This window comes from Cheilinus undulatus, linkage group 8, assembly GCF_018320785.1.
Source record: "Cheilinus undulatus linkage group 8, ASM1832078v1, whole genome shotgun sequence".
In the NCBI taxonomy this organism is placed as follows: domain Eukaryota; kingdom Metazoa; phylum Chordata; class Actinopteri; order Labriformes; family Labridae; genus Cheilinus; species Cheilinus undulatus.
Genome location: NC_054872.1, coordinates 11,842,528 through 11,868,751, shown reverse-complemented (window position 1 = coordinate 11,868,751; position 26,224 = coordinate 11,842,528). Strand labels below are relative to the sequence as shown.

The 26,224-nt window shown below is 37.1% G+C and overlaps 1 protein-coding gene across 1 annotated transcript in view; it reads left to right on the top strand.

Annotated features, from left to right (window-relative positions):
• The window catches only part of bckdhb (branched chain keto acid dehydrogenase E1 subunit beta), a 98,182-nt gene that overhangs the window by 22,990 nt on the left and 48,968 nt on the right, over positions 1-26,224 (top strand). Inside the window, exons 6-8 of the mRNA XM_041792578.1 lie at positions 4,788-4,896; positions 11,715-11,812; positions 18,698-18,808. Of these exons, the coding sequence (XP_041648512.1) occupies positions 4,788-4,896; positions 11,715-11,812; positions 18,698-18,808 (318 nt within the window). The remainder of the gene's footprint in view (positions 1-4,787; positions 4,897-11,714; positions 11,813-18,697; positions 18,809-26,224) is intronic.

The window sequence follows — 26,224 nt, the reverse complement described above, 5'->3', positions numbered from 1 at the left end:
TTAACCACGGGTTAATACATTTGTGTCTACAATTATTAATTCTGATATATTGATCATGTATTTTTAATAAAAATCAGCAGTAGTAATCAGTTGCCAAAGAATCAGAGTGTCACTAATCTTAAACACTCACTATACAGCCATACTGAGGACTTAAGATGAGATGTTGGTGAGGTGACAAAAGAGTTGGTCAGACAGAAACCAAGAGCTAAACCACCTTGTATACTTACATAACACAGAGGCCTACACAAACCAAAATGTGAAGAAATCTGCTCTTAATATGTCCCTGCTTGTTGCAGTCAGTGGCTCTCCCTTTTAGTATGATATACCAGTTTCAAGCTTGAAGGCCTCTGATGTTAAGAGACAGTGCTTTTATGTGTGAGTGCTGTAACAACAGTTCAGTCATGTAAATTTAGTGGTGTATAAAAGTCATTTCTAACAATAGACACACAAGCTTCAGGCTTGTAAAAATGCAGAGGAGAGCCCTCTACTTTAAGTTTGTATGTGTGAAAAGAGCATGAAGGGGGAAATGATTCTCTTAGATCACTGACAGGGACTGAACATCATGTCCTTAAAGTAAACAAGTCTATGTTAAAATGTCAACATTGAACCTCCCTTGACTGAAAATACATATAATCATCATCATCAGAAATTCTCACACCCCGCAGACTGGGAATGACTGTGCTGTGTGGCTACAGCTTCAGATCATCCACTGTCGCTGACAGCAATAAACATGTTGTCTTACAGCAAAGGTCAGGCTGATAAATGTTAATGTTTGTGTAAACTATCAGCTTTCACTGTTAGCTCCCTCTGAGGGTCTGTCCAGACACACAGACTGGTTGAATTCAGGTCTGGCCCATTGTTGCCATGATACCCCAGTTCTTACCTATTAAGAGATTAAATATCTTAGCAAATTGAAATGCTATTTGAAGTTTAATAAAAAAAAATAAAGGTATCATTTCTTGCATTCAGGTCTGTAGATGAAATAGTCTTGTACTGTAGTCTCAGAAAACAGCAAAGGTGGACTGGGATCTTGCTTCAGGCATTTTGGTCGGTTTGACCTCTTATTCGGTATGTTTACCTGCAGTTAGAAAAGTAAGTCATTATGTCTTAGTGAAGTTAAAACAAGATTTTCAGAATGCACGGAAACATACTAAACAAATTTGTCAAAGTCAGACTTAAAGGTTATTTAAAATTTGCATTAGCAATCTATTTTGGGCATTGAAATAGATCGCTCTTTAATATATGCATGCATTGACAATTTGTTCCCGGTAACAACCTGATTAGGGATGCACCATGTTATCAGCTTATTAGTATCAGAAGATATTAGCTTAAAAAGTTAATAATCAGTATTGATAATTAATGATATTTTGAACATTTCTGCACATATTTACAGTGGATACATAATCTGTAAATATTGACCTTTATTGGTTGTAAATATCCACCTTACAGTATGTAGAGGTTATGTGCAATATGCACACAAGTTTATGGGGTTTAAACAGGACTAACAGACCTTTATGTACATCAGCTCAAGTCTTTCTTTGTTAATCCTCACCCCTTATAGTTGCTGAGTCAGCGTCTTTGTTCATCCTTAAACTTTCAAGCACGTCTTAAAAACAGAACTTTTAGGTCTTAACAACATATATAAATATCGGTATCCATATTAATGTCGGCTAAAGTGAATGTCTAAATTTCTTTCTGTATATTAGCAACAATCCAATTTTGTGCATCCCTAGACCTTATCATGTAACTCACTTGCTCACTAGGGCTGAATGATTTGGGAAAATAATCTTATTGCAAATTTTTTACCCAATATTGCGATTTAATATGCAATTATATCTGAAGTTGCTCATCGTGTGTATTTTCCAACGAAAATAAACAATAATTAATTCTAAACTATAACCAACACAATATTAGATTAAACTAGGGCTGAAAAAATGTGAAAAAATCAAATTGAGATGATTTTGACTAGGGGTGCACCAATCCATCGGCCAAAATCGGTATCGGCGCTGATTTCCTTAATTTTAGGAGATCGGCGATTGGCCCGTCCTTGTAAATAAGATTGGTGTCATATGCCTCTACCTACTAAAATGTGAAAATGAAAGACTAAAGGAACTGATATAATTTAGTAGTTTGGACAGCAATGCTTTAAACTTTTCATTTATATTTGAGATAACTACCTCATGTGCAGTTAAAACAACAAGTTTGTATTGTTTCACAGGTATTGCTCAATGTTATTCAATAAAATAAGACTGGAACATTGAAGGTGTATGCTGTCAGTTTTAAAAAAAATAGGTATCGGCCAAAATTGGAATCGGCAGGTCAGGCTTTTTACAGATCGGTGATCGGCCAGAAAATTGCAATCGGTGCACCCCTAATTTGGACTCATTTTGCACATTGGATATGAACCGTTATATTAAAGGGAATAATTATTTATATAATTCTCATATTTAACAAGAAAAAAACAAAAAAATGTATAGCCTATGATTATTTTCTTACACTATACTAAAAATATTCCACTAAAACGATTGCACGATATGTAATGCATAACATCTCTGCTGCAAAAAAAAGTTTGACACTCGTATTTTGTCACAAATTTCAGGTGAAAGAAATATTGCACCTTTTGCTATTTGAAAATTGCAGCAGGCCATATTGCAATTTAATCTATGGTAGATTAAATGGTAGGCGTATAAAGATTTGTTCACTCTGAGACCTGGTTTAAAAAAGTAGGGTCTATGGCCTCCCAAAACGCCATTTCTGTGTGGATTAAATATCAATATGACAAAAAATTTTGCATATACTCCTGAATTCGTCTCCATGTGGACGGGGCCTTACCGTGGCTGGGTGTCCCTACATGCTGTGAGCAGTGAAGCTGCTGCAAATTAGCCACAATCCAGCAGGATAGTGATGCCTCTTTAACAGTCCTTTTCCCTTGTTTTGTCAAAAAAACATGCTTTTAAGCAACACAGTGGTATACTATTTAGTAGGAATCTAACACTATCAAAATCTCACAGTACAATAATACCTTGGTAACAAGTCCAACATGGTATGGTAACAAAAAACCTCCAAAACAACAAAGAGAACTTTGAAAAAAGTTATGTTGGTACTTCAACAATAGTCCCACTTTTTATATTAAAATGTCTACAAAAATGTGCTGCAGGTATTAAGCTTAGGCTTAAAATTTTTACTTGTAATGTAACTCCAGTGTGTTTAATAACCTTCTTAAACATTCATTGTCCATCACTGAAAACTGCTGCTGGTCTTTGATGTCATATACAATGATAGACCTTGTGATCTGTTGAACCCTCACACTGTTCTGAGAAAATGGGATTGTGAACGCTTCCTTAAGTCTTCCTTAAATCTTTTGGCTTGGCCGGATTCTGCTCTTCGCATCTTCTCAAATCTTTTTGGGGTGATGATTTGCCAAGTGGCTCCTTATGCTTCTCATACTCCCCATCAAGTGTGTCACCTCAGTCTGGCAGCGGAGTGCAAAGGATGATTGGTACACAAGGGCCAAGGGGACTGTAGTTTCCTCTTCCCTTCACTCTGCTGTACTAAATAACTACACTTTTTACCCTAAAGACCAATCGTTTGATACAGTCACATGTCCACAAACGGTACTTCACGTCTTTCACTGGGATACCCCGAAATTAAAAATACTGTTACAGCTCTTAATTTACACAGCCAAATCAAAAGTTTTATAGTCACGAGTGTTAAGGCGGTTGGCTAGCTTGGTTCATGCATTAAAAGTGTCAAAAAAGAATTTTGCAAAATGTCCATAGGGGATTTGAATGGCAAATTTACTTCCTGAATCGCTGAAAAAGTGGGCAGGCACTGTGGAGCTCTACTGCTGAGCAGTGTTAATCTTGACAGCTATTTTTAATTTTAGTCTTAGTGTTTAGATCAAATGGGACTTTCATTTTTAGTCTCATTAGTCATTTCTGCCCTTTACAGTTTTATTCTGGTTTTACTCGACAAAAACGCAAAAACATTTTATTCTTTTTTAGTCCATAAAAAGTCCTCACATTTTAATCTCAAGTTTTAGTCCAAACATTTATTCTCTTGCCTAAATTTGGTACTAAGTCATGTTCGTATGTTCTGTGCACCCTGCCAAACCTGGGGTCCCTGCTTTCTACAGCTGAGAGGCAGAAGACTTACAGATGCATTGTATTTTGACAGATTTACCCACAGTGGAGAAACATCACAGATTTTGAGTGTCCAACGAAAACTAAATTACATTTTAATCTAGTATTGGTCATCTTGACGAAAACTAAACTTACTTTCGGTCAGTTTTAGTCAGCAAAGATCTCTTTATGGCTAGTCTTATTCTAGTCTTTGTCATGGAAAAGAAGCTGTTGACGAAGCATTTTAGTCATAGTTTTAGTCAATTGAATTAACACTGTTACTGAACTGGGCCAAATAATCACAAAGTTTTAAGGTTTGTTCATTTTTTCCTGGTCATCATACAACCAGTTTGCTTCTTCATAACAAAGAGGGTCCAGCAATAACTAGCTAAAGAGTTTAAAAAGCATTATGCCTCCTACTGTGAATGTTGACACGTCTCTATCAATAAATTGATTTGTTCCTCTGTGCTTGTATACAGGTAGTTCAGCAGACAGTAGTTCACTTAAATTGCCTAATCAAGCTATGACCCCAGCTTGACTGAACTCTGCATGTAAACGTACTGACTATTTCACATGGAGCAGCTCTTTTTTTTTTACACTTAGAACATTTGTTGCTTGTTAACTAATCATGACTGGGTCTAATAAAGCATGCCATGTGTTCCTCAGGTTGTGGTTCCACGTGGTCCGGTACAGGCAAAAGGGCTGCTCCTCTCCTGCATCGAAGATAAGAACCCCTGCATATTCTTTGAACCCAAGATCCTGTACAGAGCAGCAGGTGAGCTGGACTGTTCATAAATCTGCATCCACATGTAACTGATCACTCGTTAGTTCATTAGTCACCCTGTGATGTTCAGCTTCCTCCAGCATTGTGCTTCACTGACTCTTGTTGTCTTCGCTCAGTTCCTTTATTGGAAGCAAATGTTCTCCCTTTTAGAGAAATCGTGCAAGACAAACAAACAGTGTTCTTCTCTGCAAACAATATGAGATCAGCAGGACCCCAAGTGTGAAGCAGACCTTCTAAATGGGCTGTGAAGTGTTGACAGTGCTGAGCTTCGTCCTCTCCCTCTCTTTCCTCTCTGTGTAGAGGCAATATCAGTGTGCAGAGAAGCTTGATTAAACTTGAGGTCAGCATGTCTTTTTGCTGACTGCTATGCCAAGACGTGTCAAGCCTTGTCGCAATAAACTAGGCAACATACGTTGGCAGCTGTTGCTGTACCATTCTGCCTTAGCTGCATAGTAAATATATATGTATGATTAAAATCGAGTCAAAAGTATGACTTTGATGTTGAGGCTCATTAAAGAAATGAAAAACAGACCATAAAGAGATTGGTATTACCACCTCAAAGAGATGCCTCTGATTTTCACAAGTTATGTTGGTTTCCTGCTTTGATAAGAGCCAGATGAGATTGTGAAATATTATAGCCGACTGCTAAGAACGTTTCCATTATAGCACTCTGTTTGTGATCGTTGTCCAATGCATTTCTCATGTTGCGGTGCCGTCTGATATTAAAACCACTCATTGGCATAAAGGGAGTTACTCCCTCTCTCACCTCTCCTTCAGTGTTTCTTAAGGTTTTCTGAGGGTAACAAAAAGAAAACCTTTATTGGTACATTATCTTGAGAATGTTTTACTTCTCTAACCTTAAAACCGCTTAGAAAAACAACCAAAAACTGCTTTTGCTACAGAGTTAACCTCTAAGGACAAAAAAGTTCTAATAATTTCTTCTGTTTAGTGTTTCTGTTCTGTTTAAATGAGTTAGCCTTGTGCTCTTGTCATGACTTGTCATCCATTAAGTTTCATATGGATAATATATGCATTATGAGCCTACCAGCCATTAGTAATTTCTTAGTTATGATTTAATTAGAACATACAAAGAGAAAAATAAATGCACATCATGAAGATGTGGTGGTATCTGTCTCATTACAACTATCCATTCCTTGTTTGTGAAGTATAACACACCAGCGTTGGTGTCTTCAAACTCACTACAGTAACTTTCACTCCATGGACATCCAGCTCTGCATTTCCTCTTATATCCTCGGAGTGAGGCATTGTTTAACTATACCCAGGCAATTTGCACATTTACATCTCTGTTCCAAAGGCTGATCTGAGAAATCCTTTAAGACTTTTTTATGCTTGTGTTGCTCGGCTCCAACAAGGTTATAAGTTGATTTGTGTTCAGTGATTATCTTATTTTGAGCTCTGTACTTTGTAAGCATATCATTTAAAAGTGTTAGGAAAAAATGGAAATATTTAAAAATCATATAATCATATATTGATGATTAAATCTGACGCTAAATGACTTTAAGACTTAACAAAAAATGAACCCTCAAAAGTAGAATGCAAAGAAATTAGAATACATAGAGTGCTGTGAAAGAGTATTGGCCCCCTTCCTGATTATACATTTTTTTGTTTATTTGTCACACTTAAATCTTTAGATCATCTAACATATTTTAAATTTAGACAAAGAAAACACGAATAAGTAAAAAAATGTTGTTTTTAAATAAGTATTTTAAGTAAAAAAAAACAAACATCCAAACCTCCCTTGCCCAATGTGGAAAAGTACCGCTTTCCCCTTTTCAAACCATGAAATTATTGTGATTAACCACATTTTTGGAAAACAGTTCAGTTTTACTAAGCACACCAAGGCCTGATTACTGCTAGACATGTTGAATCAAGAAATCCCTCAAATAGAACCTGCAACACATCATGTTGTGATAAAAAACAAATTCAAGAAGAGATGAGATAAACATTCATAGACGTATCATTCTGGAAAGGGTTACAAAGGCAATTCTAATGCTTTGGGACTCCAGTGAAACATGATGGGAGCCATTATCCACAAACGGGGAAAAGTTGGAACAGTGGTGAACCTTCCCAGGAGTGGTCAGTCTACTAAAATGTCTCCCAAGAGTGCACCAACGACTCATCCAAGAGGTCACAAATTAACCCAGGACGACATCTAAAAACCTGCAGGCCACACTCAACTAAGGTCAGTGTTCATGATTCAGCAGTAAGAAAGAGACTAGATGATAATGGCATCCATGGAAGAGTTCCAAGGCCTAAACCGCTGCTAACCAAAAAGATCACAAAGGCTTGTCTCACATCTGCAAATAAAGTTTAGCTAAGGCTGATCATCATTTAGTAGGGGTGTAAAGGTACGTGTATCTGTACTGTACCAATTCGGTATGGTCCTCTCGGTACGGTACAGACATCTACCAAATGAATACATGTGGAGCCAAGCTCATACACAGAAGCAAAACCAGAGAACAACTCATTGTCACACTGTCCTGGCAACCACAGCAAACGACAGCAACAGCTGGAATATTCCCGGATAAAAATGTCCTGTTTAGGAACACTTTGTTTCCCAGTAAAATACAACAGTGGACAAAGACAACAACATTAGCTCTGACATTATTCAGTAGCTGTGTCGCTGACAGCACGTCGTCCAGCAGATCAGTCAAAGTGTTTGAAAAGGCTCAAACAAGAACGTCGCTGTAATGAGGAGGAACAACAAAGTCTCACCAGCCGGTTATAAATTTCCTATTCTTTAAGATAGTTTTTAATTATAACAATGGTGCTCTGGCTCTGTGAATCAAATAAATTTTACCTTCAACTGTCAGCCTCAGAGGAGTGAGAGAGGTACTCTGCAGCTGCGTCATATAGCCTAGGTAAAGTTATCGTCAGATTTCACATGGCTCTAACCTCTTTATCTGCCAAGATGGACTGTGAAAAGCTCTCCCAAACTTTGTAGTAGGTCCCATTGGTTAAAAAAGTAATCTAGTGCTGGATTCCATGTTGAAATCGGCAGGATAGGTGCTAAAATGCATACTTAATAAGCTAACTTGGTTGTGTGATGATGCGTTCAAGTTGGCTGGGAAATTTTAGTGCTTCAAGAATGGGTATAAATATGTCAATATATCAATGAAAATAACCTAGAAATTCACTAAGGAGGAGGAGACTCACATCCTTATTGTGGAAGGCTTTCTGCTTTACACCTACGAACCTATGATCGACGTGCTGAACCAACGTTACTTTATTTCCATCCCATATGAAGAATGCAAAAAGAGGAGGTGCTCTAGGAACTACACGGTGCCAGATCCACCCGGCCTGTTCGATGGCCACGTCTGGCCCATGTATTTGAAACAGAAGAACATCATTAAAATTAATTAACATTAATTAATTAATCCCCCCTGCAATCCTTCAGAATACTACATGGGGTACTGGTACCTCTGTTTGAGAACAACCAGAGTCAGAGCCAGCTGCCTCTGTTCCAGGTCCACATGCATCTAATGATCTCTGCCTGGATGATGAAGTCATGGTTTTAATTGCCGCGGCCTCTCTTTTGATACAAACCACACATTTGTCTCACTGGACTGTTTCGTGGGGCCTGAGATTTCACTTATTAAACCATAACCTAGTTTTCATAATTCAATTTGAACATTCTGTAAAATGCTATTATTCCACTCAAGCGCCCTATTTTCTGTCTGGTCTGTAAGTTACATATGATTCACCCTTGGTGTTGTTTTAACAAAGTGAGTCGTGGAGATGAGTAATTTTTCTTCCCTTAATGGCTTCAAAGGATTATGGAAGTCGTTCAACGTTTCCATAAAGGTCTCAAACCCAGCGTCTCCCCAGAGTATAATTAGTGTGTAATTGTAATTTTGACATCATTCTTTGCCATGTGGGAATGCATTTAGCAGTTTGGCTACCCTTGAATTCCCCTTACACGCAAAGCTCCTGTGATGTGTGTGTTTTGCAGCCAAAGCCATGATGGTGAGCATGATTCAAAGAAATAAGACGGTCAATGATTGTTTTGTCCTGGCAGTATAAATATTACTAATAAGCAAGCAGCATGTTTTAAAGTGATGGCAGTTTTAGTTTGTGATAAGCTTTTGCGTTGTAATGGTCTCCATGTCTGCTCTCCAGATTTCCAAGGCATTATTAACTATTATTCAAACCATATACTTCCATGCACTTTGTCTTGGACTTTGGTTCAAAGGAATGCTGGCTGCTAGGCTCTTCTTTTTGGACGGATGTCCTGTTTATGTGGCCCCTTCCTGATTCATATCCCATCCCACCAATGTGTTGTCAAGTTTAATCAGGGCTCTGGACTTGTAGCTGGCAGAGGATATCATTAGGTCATACATTAGGTTGTGCTGATAAAAGCACACTCTGTCCTTGAAAGATGAGATTCTGGAAAGAAAAATGGTCCAGATAAAATGTTTAGAGTTAGAGTTTATGCTCTTTGATAATCAGTCATTTCAGCGGTTTGTCATCTAGTCTTTCATTTAGATCTCTGCAGCCTGTTGCACCAGCTATGTCTAAGTCATGTCTTAAGTTATGGCAAAAAGTCCATACTGACTTGTAGGTTGAAACTAGTTAAGCTGTGTCTTAGGTAATGTCATTGTTTGGTTTAGTGCTGCATGATTAATCTAATTGCAATTACAATGTCAGGCTGTGCAATTACACACTTGCATAAATTGTTGAAGTTATTGTTGTATTAAGTACGACTTGAAAGGTTTAGAAAGAAGCCTGCAGAAAGACGTTCGAGTTTACCACTGTTGCACTTTGTAGTAGTACCTTTTATTTTATTTTTTTTAAAAAAGGAAATAAAAAAAAAAGTAATATGAAGTTCTTTTAAAAGCAGTACTCAAAAATATAAGGTGTTGTATTTTTACACCATTCAATATTTGTGTGTCTTGAGTTGAGAAATACATAATCCTAAACATTTATTATTCTCTGGATTTTTCCTTGATAACCAATAGGGCTGCGCAATTAATTGCAAATTAGATTAAATCACAATGTGAACTGCAGCAATTTTCAAATCGCACATAGTGCAATATTTCTTTATCCTGAAATGTGTCAAAATACCAGTTTGATAATTTTTTTGCAGCAGAAATTTTATGCTCTACATATTATACCTACATTAAAGTTTCTTTTGGGGATTTTTTTCTCTTTACAAAAATCCTGATTTTCTTCGTGTGTATATGTGTTTCTTATTCAAAACAAGAATAACAAAGAAATGAACATTCCCTTCAATATAGCCATTATTTTCAGCCCTAATGGCCAAGCAAGTGAACTCGTGATGCCATTTATTTATTATATTGTGATCGCACATTGTTATATTGTCCAGTCAAACCACAGTCACACATTATTACCAAATTTTGCAGCAGTCATTTGGTTTCACCAGAGAGATATAGAGTTAATAATACCGAGTAGAGTTTAACATCCAAACTGTCATTCATTGGCCTTTTCCAAAATGTTGTTTTGTTGGACACATTATTGTGAAATATTAATAAAAACACATAATGCTTTGAGTAAAGAAGAATGTGGTAATGGGAAAGATTCAAAACTGAGTTTTCCGTCCTCAAACAATTTTGGATGAGATGGATCTTCATCCGCCAGTGATAAACGTAGTTCCCTTTCTGTGGTTAGTGAGCTTGTCATTGTCTGTGGTTGAATAATTGCTCTTGATCAGTTCTCTTCATGAAAATCAATGCACTGTAATAATAGGTAGATTTTACCTGCTGGCTGTTTTAGGTATATCAAGATCTTTGGTAGTTCTCACAGCACAGGAAGTCTTTGCAAAATATGACAAATCTTTTTGCATAGGTGATTTCCAAAGCCTACCTATACCTAACCCCAGCATAATATCTTAACACTGACATTAAGTGGTGAAATCATGAATAACACAAAATAATTTTAACTGTGTTAGATGATGGAAAAAATTACAGTTCATGGACAACAGCAGGGTAATTGATCACAGAAAATACACAATTAGCAATAAATGGTATATAAAATCATCAGCCCCTCATCATCCTCAGTGTTATCCCACCTTTTAAAAGTATCACCATGGTAGAAATATTTTATGAAGGGCTCCGCATTAGTTAGACGAGGCTACGTTTGAACTGATGAACACTGACCATAATAGAGTCAAGTGAGGCCTACAGGTCTTCAGATGTTTGTCTGGGCTTTAATGTGACCCCTGAATGAGTCATTGATGAGCTCTTTGAGAAGTTTTGGTAGGCCAGCCACTCCTGAAAAGGTTCACCACTGTTCTATGTTTTCTCCATTTGTGGAAAATGGCTCTCACAGTGGTTCGCTGCAGACCAAAAGCCTTAGAAATAGTTTTGTAATCCTTTCTAGACTGACAGATGTCAATGACTGTTTCTTTTTATGTCATACAGGTTCTGTTGAAGTGATTTCTTGATTAAACAGATCTTGCAGTAATCAGACCTTGGTGTGTGACTAGTTTACTTGTTTAAATTGAACTCAGATTTCCAAAATATCTGGTTAATCACGGTTAATTAATGATTTAATAAAGGGGGTTGGGGGGCAATTACTTTTTCACTAAAGGCCAGGTAAATTAATAAATAATATTATCATTTAAAAACTGCATTTTGTATTTACTCTGGTTATCTTTGTCTAATATTAAAATCTGTTTGATGATCTGAAACATTAAAATGTGACGAATATGCAAAATAAATAAATAAATAAATAAATCAGGAAGGGGCTAATTACTTTTTCACAGCACAAAACTTTTGCATGCTCGGCACTGAGGGTTTTAACCTGTTTATCTTTTTTTGTGTCCTCAGTGGAGCAGGTGCCTGTGGAGGCCTTCACCATCCCACTCTCACAGGCCGAGATCCTACAGGAAGGAAGTGATGTCACACTGGTTGCCTGGGGGACACAGGTAGGCGATCCTGTGAATCATTGACAGACTCTCAGTGGGCGACTGGTGCAGTTTTAAGTCCTCATCTATGTTTGGATCATTTTCCATGGCCACAGGAAAAAAGCAGCCCAGTGTCCTCTCCACTAAATGACGTTTAAAGCCACAGACGCAAGCAGTGGATTAACTTTAAATCTGACACAAGCCCCCTTTGTCCCAGCAGGGTCGCACAGCCGGCAGTCTGTGGCTCTGTCTGCTCAGACATCTCCACAACATCTAGGCTGTTCTTGACTCTCCACGTGTTGACGCTTAACGTCTGCTGCTCTCTTCCCATTGTTGCCTTTCTTTTCATTGGAGAGATTTTATTTTCTGCTGCTTGGTATCAGGGTGCCTGTAACTCAGCAGGAGTCATCCCCAGCTCTGATTGTGCACAGCCACTTTAACAGGCTTATCCAGGTCATAATGTACCTGCAGCATGGGAGGGGGTCCAAGGGTACTGATAGAAAAAATTCTCTATTAAGACCAGTATTATTGTTGAAGGGTGGACAGAGAATCTGGAAATGTGTAGCTCTCTTTTTCAAAATGCAGCTTAATGTCCTTCCTCATTATTTCCCAGGTCTGCACAGATGAAATCTTAAAAACATAAAGTACCATCTGAAAACAACTTCAGGCAAAGTCTTATGTTTTGCTCTTCCAGTTTAATAGACTGAAACCAGATATAAGGGCCAATGTTTATGATCAAACAAATTCTGATTTTTGATGGAGTTTAGAGATAATGTCTAGAACCTGCTTTGTATTTGATATAATGCAGATTAAATACAAAGTTGTTCTCTGATGTTAAGCAATAGGTTTTAGGTTTTAACACAAATGATGTGTATTAGAGCTGGGCAATATATTGAGTTTTACTCTGACATCTTCAAACAACCTTTAGAGTAAGGTAAAAAAAAAAAAGGTGCTAGGTGTTTTTGTTTGATCCACAAAACAGTAAGACATTAACTTTATTATGCTTGTTGACAAGTAGATAATATATTTCAAAAGTTGAGTCTAAAGGAGGTTATTATTTTTCTTATTTTATTAAAGAAACATTTGTTTTTATTTTTTTGAAAAGCTAAAATGTGTAGATATTTTGCACAGAAACATGTATATTTCTTACACCTATAGTACTTAGATTACCTCCATCATGTTTCACTATTCAGCTAAAATGATCAATGTGATTTTCACTCCATCTGTACACTTCTTTAGCACTTTGCACAGGCTATTTTACAACAAAAACAAACAAAAAAACCTTTAGATGTGATTGTTAAATATTGGTGCTGTAATCACCGTCACTAGCTCCAAGTATCTTCGACCTTGCCAACAAATCTGGATAATAAGATGCACAGGTATATAAAGCACAGTTTGTTTTGGGGGGTTCCCAGAGCTGAGTAAGGAGAAACTGTCTTCTGACATTCCGAGGTTTTTAATTTTATTTAGCCAAGTCCACAGCTTGTGGCTTAGTCTTATTACTAGACCTCATGATTTTTTAAATGTAAATTCAGGGTGTGACTTCCAATGACTTCTGTAAAGCCACCATTTTTAAATGCTCAGCGTTAATTCATGCAGGGCGCGGTAGTCATATTCCCAGCTGTGATAAGCTGACTGCCAGCTGATCCCAATTATCGCCTCCCAGCTCCCACAGCCAATCACTGCTCTTTCTCTCAACACAATGGTGTATTTGGATTGGGACTGAAGCGAATCCTCGAATAATTCGAGTGACTCGATTAAAATTAAAAAAAAAAAATCCTTGAGGCAATTATCTGCCTCAAGGCTTCGCTTAAATCAGCCATGTATCCACATATGCCCGTGGTGTAAGCCTGGAAAACATGCTGTGTTTTGCACGGACAGTTATTTCTGTGGCACAATGTACTTGTTATCATTATTATTAATACATAACATGCAGTAAAGTTGATGTGCTGCACTGTTTGAAAAATCATGAGGGAAGAGAAAGAAGATGATGTATTCATGTTGACAGGCACTCGTCCTGCTGCGTTTCTTATGCATCCACTGGCTGTGGAATGGCAGATCCAGCTCTATGCCAACGTTGTGGCAATGCTTTATCGTAAAGAAAGGTTTGAATAAAGAAAAACAACACTTTCTGTGGAGAGTGAAGAGACTTTATTGGATGAAAGTCTCAGAGCTCCAAGTTTATGCGCAGCCTACACAACTTGCTCATGCGAAACGGTGGTCAGTTTGTGTCTGTAGACTAATGGTGCGTTCTCTCTCTCTCTCTCTCTCTCTCTCCCATGTGTGCACGTCACACATTCGATTATGATTGATTTAAAATTCAGCACCTGCACATCTTTGTTACAGTGTATTTTTTTCAAAATCCTTTGGCACCCCAAAGCATTTTTAAAAAGACCACATTTTGATGATTAGATGCGAGTCAAATAGAAACCTTATTGCCACAAACAGTGACGGAGACAGACAGAGCAAATAGGTCAGAGTTCATCATCATACAGTCAGGATTCAACAGATCATGGATGCAGCTTTGTACCTGAAAACCTGTTACCAGGTCCTGATATAGTGTTATAAAGTCACAGTGGATCAAACAAAAATGTGGTTGCAAAAATTAAAAGTGAACACCCTTTGAAAAATAGATCAAATTCTTGTCATGTGAAAGTCCAGTTTTCAGACATTAGACCATTGTGTGAATGATGAAGATTAATGTGAAATATTACACTAATGCTTGAAGGAGAGGATGTTGAGTTAATTGATGTTAAGTGTCTCTTTACCTTAATGACAAAATGAAAAAAAAAAAAAACTACAATATAAGAAATAAAGTATTAGCAGCCAGGATTTCCTGGGAGAGGATCCCTGAACCCCAATTATGGTATAATCTAATTTTACTGGTAAACTTCCTTTCCCATTAATTTTAATAAATGTATAATGCCATCAGAACTATTTTAAATATTTTGTTTTGATTACCTTTTAATACCCATTTTAAACACACAAGTAATCCATTCAAGAAACCAGCCTTATTTTCTCATTTGTCTGGTACTATTTCTCTTGAAAAAAGCAAGCGATTTTGGTTAAAAATATGCAATATTTCCTATAAGAGTACTCAATTAATCGACAGAAGAATTGATAAAGTACTTGATTACAATAAGAATTGATTACTGCAGCCCTTATTTAAATGTGATATACTTCTCACTAATCCCTGCTTCCATCAGTGTTGATGCACCACACTGCTGCTGCTGGAAAAAGCTTAACCTCCTCCACCCTAGCCTCCTCCTTTATAGCATAAATCTTGTTGCACCCTCGTATTCAGATTCATGACACTATGGATTAATTACTTTTGAACTAATTGTATTCAGTACACATTTTCATAAATCTATCCATTAGGGGTGGGTAAAAATATTGATTAATCAATGCATCGCAATATTTCCCTCCCGATTTCAATATCGATTCATCAAATCCTCTGAATCGATTCACCTCCTGGCCAGTGGGGGTCGCTGTGTGTGTGATTCGCGTTGTATGGACAGAGGCTGCACTCAACCAAACAACAACTAACCATAACCATGTTATGTGAGGTTTATCACAATTTCCAAGAGGACAGAAATATTATTTAAGTTTACATGCACTTTACTTTTTCAGTGTTTTTACAGAACTGTCATGTTTTTTTTTTTACTTTTGTACTCCATATGCACAAATAAATTATTATTGTGCAAATTTTTATTTTCAGATGTTTTATTGCACAAAAATGTGAGGTGACTTACCAAATATGTTCACATGGGCATGAAAATAATTTCTAAAAAATTGTCAACAGGTTATTTGTTTATTTCTACTTCTTACTGAATCGACATTGAAGCATTTAAAACAATATCTAATTGAATCGATATCGATATCGAATCGAATCGCTACCTAAAGAATCGAAATCGAATTGAATCGTGAGGTTCTTAACAATACCCAGCCCTACTATCCATCTATATGTGGGGTTTCTAGCTATGCCCTTCCTGGAAACTAAAAGCATGCTGCTGGACTAACCCAGAGAGCAACCTCTCAGTAGAACCTCCTCTGCCGAGTAAAACTGTCAATCCATTGTGTAGTAAAGTGTAAGACAAGCGTGTTCCTGACTGAACAACAGTAACTAGAGGCTAATCTTAATGATTAGAGCAATTCATTAAATCAAAAACCAAAAAAGTTAGAACGACATATTTTACTCCTCAGATGGGATATTGTGATTATTCCTCTGCTTTAACTCTTCTGCAATATGATGAAATGGCCTCAGATAATTTCCAAAAGTATTTTTAGTTGACTTTATTAGCTCCAAATCAGTTTTTGCAGTGTTAGAGAGACACTCGTGTTTTGTTAAAGGATGTAGGACCATGGTTATTATAACTAAGACTAACTAAAGCTAAAATGTGAACATTTTTAAGTTAGCTGAAACCAAAATAAAGACGAACTTTACAAAAAATGACAACTAACTTCCATTGTGTGCTCAGAGAACTAATAGAAATAAAATAAAAAAATCCTTTGACAGGAGCAGACTGGCGTTTGATGACCTTTGATTGAAAAAGACTTGGAACAGTAGTAATGTAAGGTCTTGAGTGGTATTCAAACATCAAACTTGCAAAACTAAAATGAGGAGTGAAGTACAGCTTTTGTGAATGTGTTTTTGAAATTGTAAGATTGTTTTTCTAGTCCATTTGGTGCTCACCCTTACAAGGATGCCATATTTCTGAAAAACTAAAACTGACATTAACTTGAGTAATATCTAAACTAAAACTCTGCATTTTTGCAAAATAATAACTAAACTAAACTAGCAAAACAGCATTAAAAACTAAACTACAATTAAAAGCAAAAAGTGAAAATGAAATAAAGCTAAAAACTAATGTAACATTCAAAACTTCTCTAACCTTGCAACACAGTATACTTGAAAGCAAATGTAGAGCCCAGTCAGAGCCTTACCATTTCTCTTTTTAGTTGGTGGATATTCTGATGGGTTTTTTTGTTGGTTTTTTTTTTGTTTGTTTTTTTAATTCCACTGTTATGACTGTGAGTCACCTTTATGTTACGTCTAGCATCCCCTAGGCTGGGCGTAACACCACGAAATTGTCTGTCTTTAATATGTACTTTCATAAAAACCCATGATGCAAGATCTCATCTCTTGTGGTTGATTTATCTGAAATTCATGAGAAATCACGAACACAAAAAGATACAGACAGCAGCAGCATGTATTACAACACCGCCGCTAAATCCACACATTTAATTTTGTGGAGTTATTAGTACAGCCACGAGCTGAGTAACTGGTACCAGGACTTAGGCGTTTCAGAAAATATAAGTTATAGTTACAGCTTAAGTAACATTTAGCTGGATTTTTTATTTAATAAGGTAAACTGTTTCTGCTAAATTTGAGGGTGTATCTCTCTAAAACAAACCACCATTAATGATTAACCTTTATGGTCAGCAACTGGGAAATATACATTTTGTCTGTGACAGCTGTATCATCAGAAGTTTCACCCATGATCATAAACAGTAGAGCCCACAGGAATGAGGTGGATAGCTCTTTTAGTAACATCTGTTTTCCCTGTATGTAGTTTTCAATCATGCTAGATACCTGTGTGTTAGTTGAACTCTTGACCCAGGATAACAGTAGTGAGGTATGGAGCTAAAGCCCATGGGTCTTGCTGGTCTCTGATGGTTGATGGTGCATCCCTCAGTATTTTGCACTGGTATATTGGTTGCACCAGTTTATAGCATGTAGCCAGCATCATTAAGAAAAAATAGATATTTAAAATGTCTTGTACATCAGATTTGATGGTATTTGTTTACAGAGATAAGTGCACATGAGCGTAAGGAATAAGGAATTACCCAGTCTTCACTTCCTGATCATCCATTCAGAAGAAGTTTACCCCATGACTCAATAATATCTTTACTTCTGCCTCCCTCAGAGGAAACCACTTTGTCTTTTTTATTGACAGCATTTAGCTGTCATAGATGCTGGGTAAAATTCAAACCTCCAACTGATTTCTTGTTATGATGATTCAAATGTAAAAGTAGCCAGTAATACTTGCCAATAAACATGGACTCAGTGACCTAAAATACTCAAGTACACAAGTGATTAATTAAAGGAAATAACTTGGACAGCATGTTAGGCTTTGGATGGCTGTTTTTTTTTCCTCTGTTTATTGATCACTTATCTGTGGGAGGTTGTATCCCGGAGTAAAATGCTTTGAAAGTTTGATCATTTTAAAATGATTGAATATATTTTACCTTGTGTACCAGTATATCTCTGGAGAAAAAGACTCCAGCATAAACACCGCTCCATACAATGAGGTTTTTTCTTTTTACTTTGAGGTGCATTCAGTATATAATCGATATGTTGTGAACTTATTGTCGTTGTTAAATTTAAGGAGAAGGAAGAAATGGCTTCCGTTTTGTCAAACACCAAAGTACCAAATAAACATGTTTGGTATATGTTGAAAATTTCAGAGTTATACAATGCATTTTATGTTGTAAGATGCAGAATATGTGTCCCTGTGTAATTTTTAAAACAGTGCAAAATACTTTGCCATCAAGAGTAATTCAGCAACCATTCTACATGACCCTTTTTCCTGATAAATGTTGAAAAATCATATTCTTGTTTCATTTTTGGATATTACCGAGAGTTCACACACATGATCAACTTTTTGGCCTTAGCTAGACTGTTTGTGTTCTGACAATCACTGCAAATTAACAACATCTGCAAGCGATACAACAATTCATGTGTTTTTGTTGATCACTGAAGAGCTAGATGTAACCCTGTTGGAATAAAAATCATCATACATAACAGAAAAAGACGGATAATTAATCAGGTATTATTTTCGAGCCATCTGCACACTGAACTTGATAAAAATGCTTTTTTTTTTCCATTTTTCTTTCTCCATCTAGGTCCATGTGATGAGGGAGGTGGCCAACATGGCTCAAGAGAAACTGGGAGTGTCCTGTGAGCTCATTGACCTGCAGACCATCCTGCCCTGGGACACTGAAACTGTTTGTAAGGTAAGAGAGACACGCCTTCAGTCACAAACACAACAGAAACTGCGTCGAAAGTAAAGCGAAGTAGTTCTAACAAATACATGTCAACCTTGCTTGTATAGAAACCCAATTTCCTAAAAAGCTAGGATGTTGTGTAGAATGTCAAAAACAATACAGCAATTTGCAAAGCCATTACTACCTATTTCAGTTGAATACAGCACAAGGACAAGGTAATTACTGTGCAAACTGGTGCACTTTATTGTTGTTTTGGAAATATACACACACTCTGAATTTTATTCCTGCACATTTTTCCCAAAAAAGTTAGTACAGGGGCACAAAAAGAAGAAAACATCTCAAACTTTCCACAGGTAAATCGGTTAATCGGTAACATGTGACTGGATATGATAGGAGCATTCTTGAAAGGCTCAGTTGTTCATAATAAACGGTGACATAAGGCTCTCCACTTTGTGATAGACTGCATGGGCATCTAGTCCAACAGTTTGTGACAATGTTCCTCAAAATACAATTGCAAGGAATTTGGAGATTTCACCATCTGCAGTTTGTATCATCATCAATAGATCCAGAGAACTTGGAGAAATCTGCATGAAAGCGGCAAGGCCAGAAAACAACACTGACTATCTGTGATCTTCAACCCCTCACGCATTAAAACTGACATTATTCTTTCATTGTTATTCTAATGGAAATACTTCAGATAATCATTGTCAGTTAACAAAGTGTGTCACTGTATCTACTGCCAAAAAAAAAGACTCTGTCATACAAAGTTAAAACCATATATCATCCAGAAGCACCATCCACTTCTCTGTACCCTAGCTCATCTTAAATGGACTGATCTAAAGTGGATAATTGTTATTATATATATAGTGCTTAACAAATTTATTAGACCACCCTAACCCTAACCAAAGTAAGATCTGCATTAAAGCACTTTATTATGCTGGATGGTCTCTGAGACAAAAATGACAGGTGGTCTAATAAATCTGTTAAGCACTACTCTCGACTCTTTCATCTTCAGTGAACTCTCCACCTTTTACCATTTTGAACAGGAATGAGGAATTTCAAACTAAATTCACCTTTTTATACCCAAATTTGAGCCGGCTCACTGGGCTTCTCTGAGAAGTCAGAAATTAATCAAGCATAACATTCAACCACCAAAACTAATTTTTTACTAAAACTATTTTTTAACCCTAACCCAGGAATGCAAGTAAATAACTATAATTTGACATATTAATGTCTGTACATCTGTGAAGGTACCATTAATATTGAGCAGTACATGCATGTTTTTTAAGCAACATATGCCTCCTCTAGATGTCTCTTTCAGGGTTGTCCCGCTCATTTCAGTGAGACAATGTCAAGCCGTATGCTGCCTGAGTTGTATCGTAATGGATTCACAGTAAAAGAGTGTGGGTAATAGACGGGCCTGCATGCCTTCAAAACCTGTCTCTTACTGAAAACGTATGAGACATTATGAAACAGAAAACACCACAACACATCAGAGAAAGCACGCACTATAAAGCAACCTAAGATATTCATCAAGCAAGAGTGGGAAAGAATTCGTCTTTCCTTATTTCAACAGTTTGTGTCTTCAGTCTCTAGGGGCTTACAGAGTGTTGTTAGAAGAATCAGTGATTAAGCACTGGTAAATATGCTTCTGTCCCATCTTTTTGGAGTGTGTTGCCAAAATTGACATTTTACACAACATCACAACTTAAATTTAAATTTGGGTTTGCAAGTATTGAACATCTTTTATGTCCTCTTTTGTCTTGGGTCAGAGTGAATAGCTGTGTTGGTATTTCCCAATAATCCTCAGTAGATATTTCAGCATTACTGATTTTGCCAAAGAAGTGTATTCCACTTGAATCAGACCTAATCCTGCTGTAAATGTGTATGTTGTGGTTAGAGAAAATGTTCTCTCTAGACTGTGGCTTTTCTTTGGTGCTGGATAAACATAATTCCTTCCACAACTGGTAAGGCTTGATAAATAGTTTGTTTTGCCTCAGCCTTACGAGGCTACAGTGTACACCAAAACAAAATATGAGTTTGGAACGGCTCTGAGAAAGGAAACACTTTCCAGTGGGTACTCCATATTTATTTATGTAGAAATAGGAGAAGGATCACGTAAGAGACAGTTTGGAAAGTATTCAAACGTCTTTTCAGTGAGCGTCAGTACATTGGACGGTGTCTCGGCACCCTCTTCATGTTTTTCAATTGCCCTTGCACACATCACATTCTGTCTTACTGTCCTAACACTGCTCCTTTTTGCAGATGAACAACCAAATTCATTTTTAATTTGACACATTTATTGTCCAATTTTTCATGCTTCTCTGGTAAGACATTCAGCTTGGTCAGCGAGCAGCACGCTGCTCCGGCTGCCAAGCAAGTCTTTTAACCAACAGTTAAGTCATGGGACAAAATAGCGGTATGAGGGTAGTAATTTAATAGGAAGTCAAGTGGAACTGATGGCAGACTGAAGTATTGTGCTGCTGAAGGCTCACAGCTCAGAGTGAGCTGAAGTCAGTTATCCATAGTTTGGTCAAATAGGGGACTTCACAAGTGAATCTGGGTTTTTATTTTTCCAGAGTAGTGCCCCATCAAAACAACTGCCATAAAATTAAATGGGGTGTTTATGTGCTTCTTGGCAGGCCTTATGCCAGAGTTGCCACCTCAGGCTTGTCAACAAAATGTCTTTCCTTTTATAAAAACCTATAAACCAATTTCCCCACAAACCTCTTACACAAACACTGATCGTGTTTCCTCTCTGTTATTTGGCAATTAAGTCACTACGGCATTAAACTGATCTGCAGGTATCTCTACTATCTATATATATATATATATATATATATATATATATATATATATATGTATATATATATATGTATATATATATATTTTTTTTTTTCCTCCAACATTTGCAACCCTTTTCCTGATGTGCTTCACTGGGTGAGCATGGATAATGATTTTGGTAAGTTCCTTATTACCTTTTTTTCTATTACCATAGAAAGAACAGAATTAATTGAGCCAAATCATGACACAAATCATGATGCTCATTATCCAGACGAACACTGTGGAATGCACATTACAGTAAGAATTTTTATTTTACCTTTTAATTAATCTGGTTTTCATAAGCAAACATCCAGATGTGCATTTGTCAGAATAAAAAAATGAGTGCGAGTTCGACAGTGGTGTTTAAACATGTCAACACAAATTATAGCTGTGAAATCACTAATGGATTGACGCACAATGCATCCATTCAATGTCTGTGTTTCAATGATTCAATAAAAGGGCTGATGCCATAACACTGAGATTTCCTCTAGAGCAGTTAGCAGAGTTCATGTGCAGCTCTTTGCATGAACAAATTCTTTCTTTCTGCAAACTGTCTGCATCATGTTTCAAGATTTAAGATGTTTTTCAAAGTGCATTAGGGGTTTTGTTTGTGCCCTTTTTTTATTAATGACAAATTTATTTCAAATATGATGAAATAAGTTGGATCTGAAACAGTTAGTTTACTAGTTCTCTCATCAGTTAATTAAAAAAATGCAGGGGGAAATTGTTTGCAGATCAAACAATTTTACTTTTGCCTTAGTTTCTGTCTGAACAACAGCACGTGTACACATGGTTTAGTTTTTTTCAGCTTTGTCTCCATAGTGCCCGAAAACTTATTCCCCTGCAATCATTTACATAATCAAAGTGCCCATTTGACGACAAACCACACACTGGAGCTTAATGCTCACTGTGAAGCAGTGAAAAGCAGGGACTCAAAAGCATGAAATAAGAAACATGGCCCTTTGTGTCCCCAGTAACCCCTCACCGTGGTTCCATAACTACTGGGTGCTGCATAGTAGTTCTGTGTTGGCCTGAGGACTAGATGATTCTGTGGCTGCAGCTCTGCCGACTCTCGGACATTAAAGATTTCATCACACAGGGAACATCTGATGCAGAACTAGTTGAAGGGGCCAGTGTGCTTAATTTGTAGGGGAAAACCCAACTCTGGATCCATGAGCTTTTACTGTTTTTGACGAGTGCTGCAGCCATTACAGATCTTACCGCTAGCCTTGAGGATATGGCTGCCCAACAGAAGTTTCCTGTTTAAACCCAACCTGCAATCTTATCATTAGGTAGCATTAAATCCTAAATACAAACTCTTTAAGTGGGAAACTTATATCAAGCACATATCTGAGTCTACAAATATTAATAATATGTCCTTAATTTTGTATGGTGTTTGAAAGTTCCATCCTAAACAGACACATTTCAACTCAAAGAGGACAAAGTTTTTGACCAGGTTGAATTAAATTTGAAGAGTGCAGTTACCAAAATTGATGACTGGACAGGCAAAAAATCAGTCACTTTCACTTCACATTAGTTTTCAGCATGTATGAATCTTATGGTCCTTCTCATTTGAATTTTTGGTACCCTTCCTTCCTCCGTTCACATTGTTTCCTCGCATCTTGGCTCCACCCAGCGAGGAATTGAAAGAGAGATGAGAGGAAGTGACAGAGGAGAGTGAGGGCACAATTTAGTGAATGGAAATCTGTCACTTCACAGCATCAGTCTGAAAACGCCAGGTTCTGATGACCCGCTGATTCACCTCATAGACATAACCTTAAGCAGACCCTCGTTTGAAATAAGTTAAAAACCTTTATGATGACTCACTATAAATATGGTACAAAATGTATTTATTACAGGTAAATAAACAATATTTTAATGCAGCATTCTTTATTTCACATACCTGATTATCAGTGGAATTACCTTGATTGATAAATCAGTCATTGTAAATATACTCATCTATGTAGCATACAGATCCAAATATTCAGTATGATAACTGAGGCTGACATTTCCATTTTTCTGTACAATAACAAAGGCAACAATTCTGTGAGAATAAATTAACCTGTATGCAGTTGATAAGTATATAAATATGTTTATAGGGTGTGCTAAAGGTTTTAATTTTAAGTTATTAAGTCCTGTGACTATAGAAAACAGCCATTAACTGTGAGGTGCAGCTTTTCAGCATGAACCACGCCTCTAAACCAGTTATGTTGCATCTTTTGTCTTAAGACTTTAAGGAATTGGAAGCAATTCCATTTCCCCCAAAAATGTTAACTTTTGACAGCTATTTTTAATTTTAGTCTCAGTCTTAGTCTTTACATTTTTTAAGCAGCTGTTGCTTTTAATATCATCCCAATTGTTTGTGTGTTTGGTGTTTAAATGTGATTTTAAATGTGTGTTTTTGTGTTTTGTTTGAGCCTTGTCGGAGATGAATTTCTGTCACTTTTCAGACAGACAATAAAGTTTATTATCTATCTAAATACATTTTAGTATTAGTCACAATTTAGTCATCTCTATCCTTTATTGTCATAACAATGTAGTGTAGTTTTAATCTATAAAAAGTCCGCATATTTACCCTTAGCTTTTTCTCCAAGCATTTATTCTCTTGCCTAAATCTGGTACCAAATCATGGTAGGGTGTTCTATGCACTCTGCCAAACCTGGGGAGAGGCAGAATAGCTACAAATGCATTATATTTTGACAGATTTACCCACAGTGGAAAAATATAACAGATTTTGAATGTCTGACAAAAACTACATTACATTTTAGTCTAGTTTTAATCATCTAGACAAAAACTAAGCTTACTTTTATTGTCAGTTTTAGTCATCACAGATCTGTTTTTGGCTAGTCTTTCTCATGGAAAATAAGCTGTTAGTAGTTGTTAATAAGTTAGTTGGTTTTAGTCATACTTTTAGTCAATGAAAGTAACACTGATTGGAAGATATTTCATCATAGTGGAGGGAGGACAATTTCTGGGTCAGTCAAGGCAAAAGAAAGTGAGGATGGGCAAAGTCTTGTAATGAGAAGCACCCTGTATCCTAAGCATAAATGGGTACATAGTTTTCATCACTGCAAAACAGCCTCACTAAAAAGAAGCAAATTATTCTTAAAGTGAAGCTTTTTTTGATATAAAGCTGAAACATCTCTTAATGGTTTAAGTTAAATTTGCTTGTACACAAGGTCCCAAATTTATACAATTGAGCAAATCTTCCTTTCGCAAGCTATCAAAAGTCAGGAATTTTGGTTTGGCAGATTTTTGGGGGGTATTTAAATCTCATAGAATATTCCAGATGCATCTAATATCAAAAATAACTACAAAGTATTGCTTTAATGCTGGTAATAACTAAGAGCACACTCACACTAGGCCATCTGCACCATGCCTGGGCCCGTTTCAGCCTGAAGTCCGGTACGCTTGACCAGTGTGAGTGCAATCGTTCCATGCTTTGGCGTGGCATGCTTTGCGGCTCCGGTACGGAAGGACAGGGTGGGCCTAGGCACAGCACGGATGCAAATGAAGGAGCACAAGCACGGGAAAGTGACGTAACATGAAGTAACAACAAGAGGAGCCGCCTCAGAGCCCAGAGAACACACCAGGCAGCAGCTGCATGCTAGAGACAGCAGGATTTTTGAGAGACAGACAGAGACAGACAGACAGACAGACAGACAGACAGAGAGAGACAGAGAGACAGATCTATTTATTTAGTCTCACTGTATTTCAACAAATGACAAAGATTTTATCAGAGCTGAAGAATTTAACTTCACACAGCTCCATATGACCTTGTTCTAATGGATCCTAGTCCACATTTCTGACCAGATTCTTACAAAGCCGGGCTGTAATGGGTTTAAGAGTCTTTTTTGGGTTGTGAAATAAAGCTTCTTCCCTTGACTGAGCTACAAACAGCAGCTCACAGGGTAACAAACATCTTCCATCCTCTGTGCGTAAAGGAGAGTCTGCAAAATACATGGACAAGTGTGTCTCACATCTGATTTAACCGTCTTATTCTAAAGTTATAATGCAAAACTATCATCCACTGAATTGATTTATCTTTAATTCTATTTCATGTTATCAAGAAGTGAAACTGTGGTCTTGATCACTGACGTTTGAATGGAACATCGTTTATTAATCCTGTGGCGTATTCACTTCCAGCTCTCATCAGATGGTTAAAATTGCTCTTGTCCCAGTAAAAAACAATCTTTTAACTGAACTTTTAATCCTGCTCTGGACACAGGCTGTCCTATGACATGAGAGTTGTTTGGTGCAGCATTGAAAGGCATCCAAACTTGCACAGTTCATAGTGCATAAAGGAATGCCAAGGAATTCAGATAGTACTGACATGTAGAGTAATGACTGTAGGGGCTCAGATGAGTTAAAAAGTCCAGGTTTCCCTCAGCAGAAGTGCTTGGGACTCCGATCAGGCTCAAGATTATATGCTGTAAGCGATAACTCTCCGCTATGAACCGCTTTCTGTCTCTCTCTCTTCACTGGGCTCTGTATAGTTAACATAGCCTACTGATCCCAGGTCAGGTGAAATAACCCCAGTGTCAGATCAGATATCGTATAAATCTGTTGCTATTTTACAGCCTAAAAATCAATACATATGTA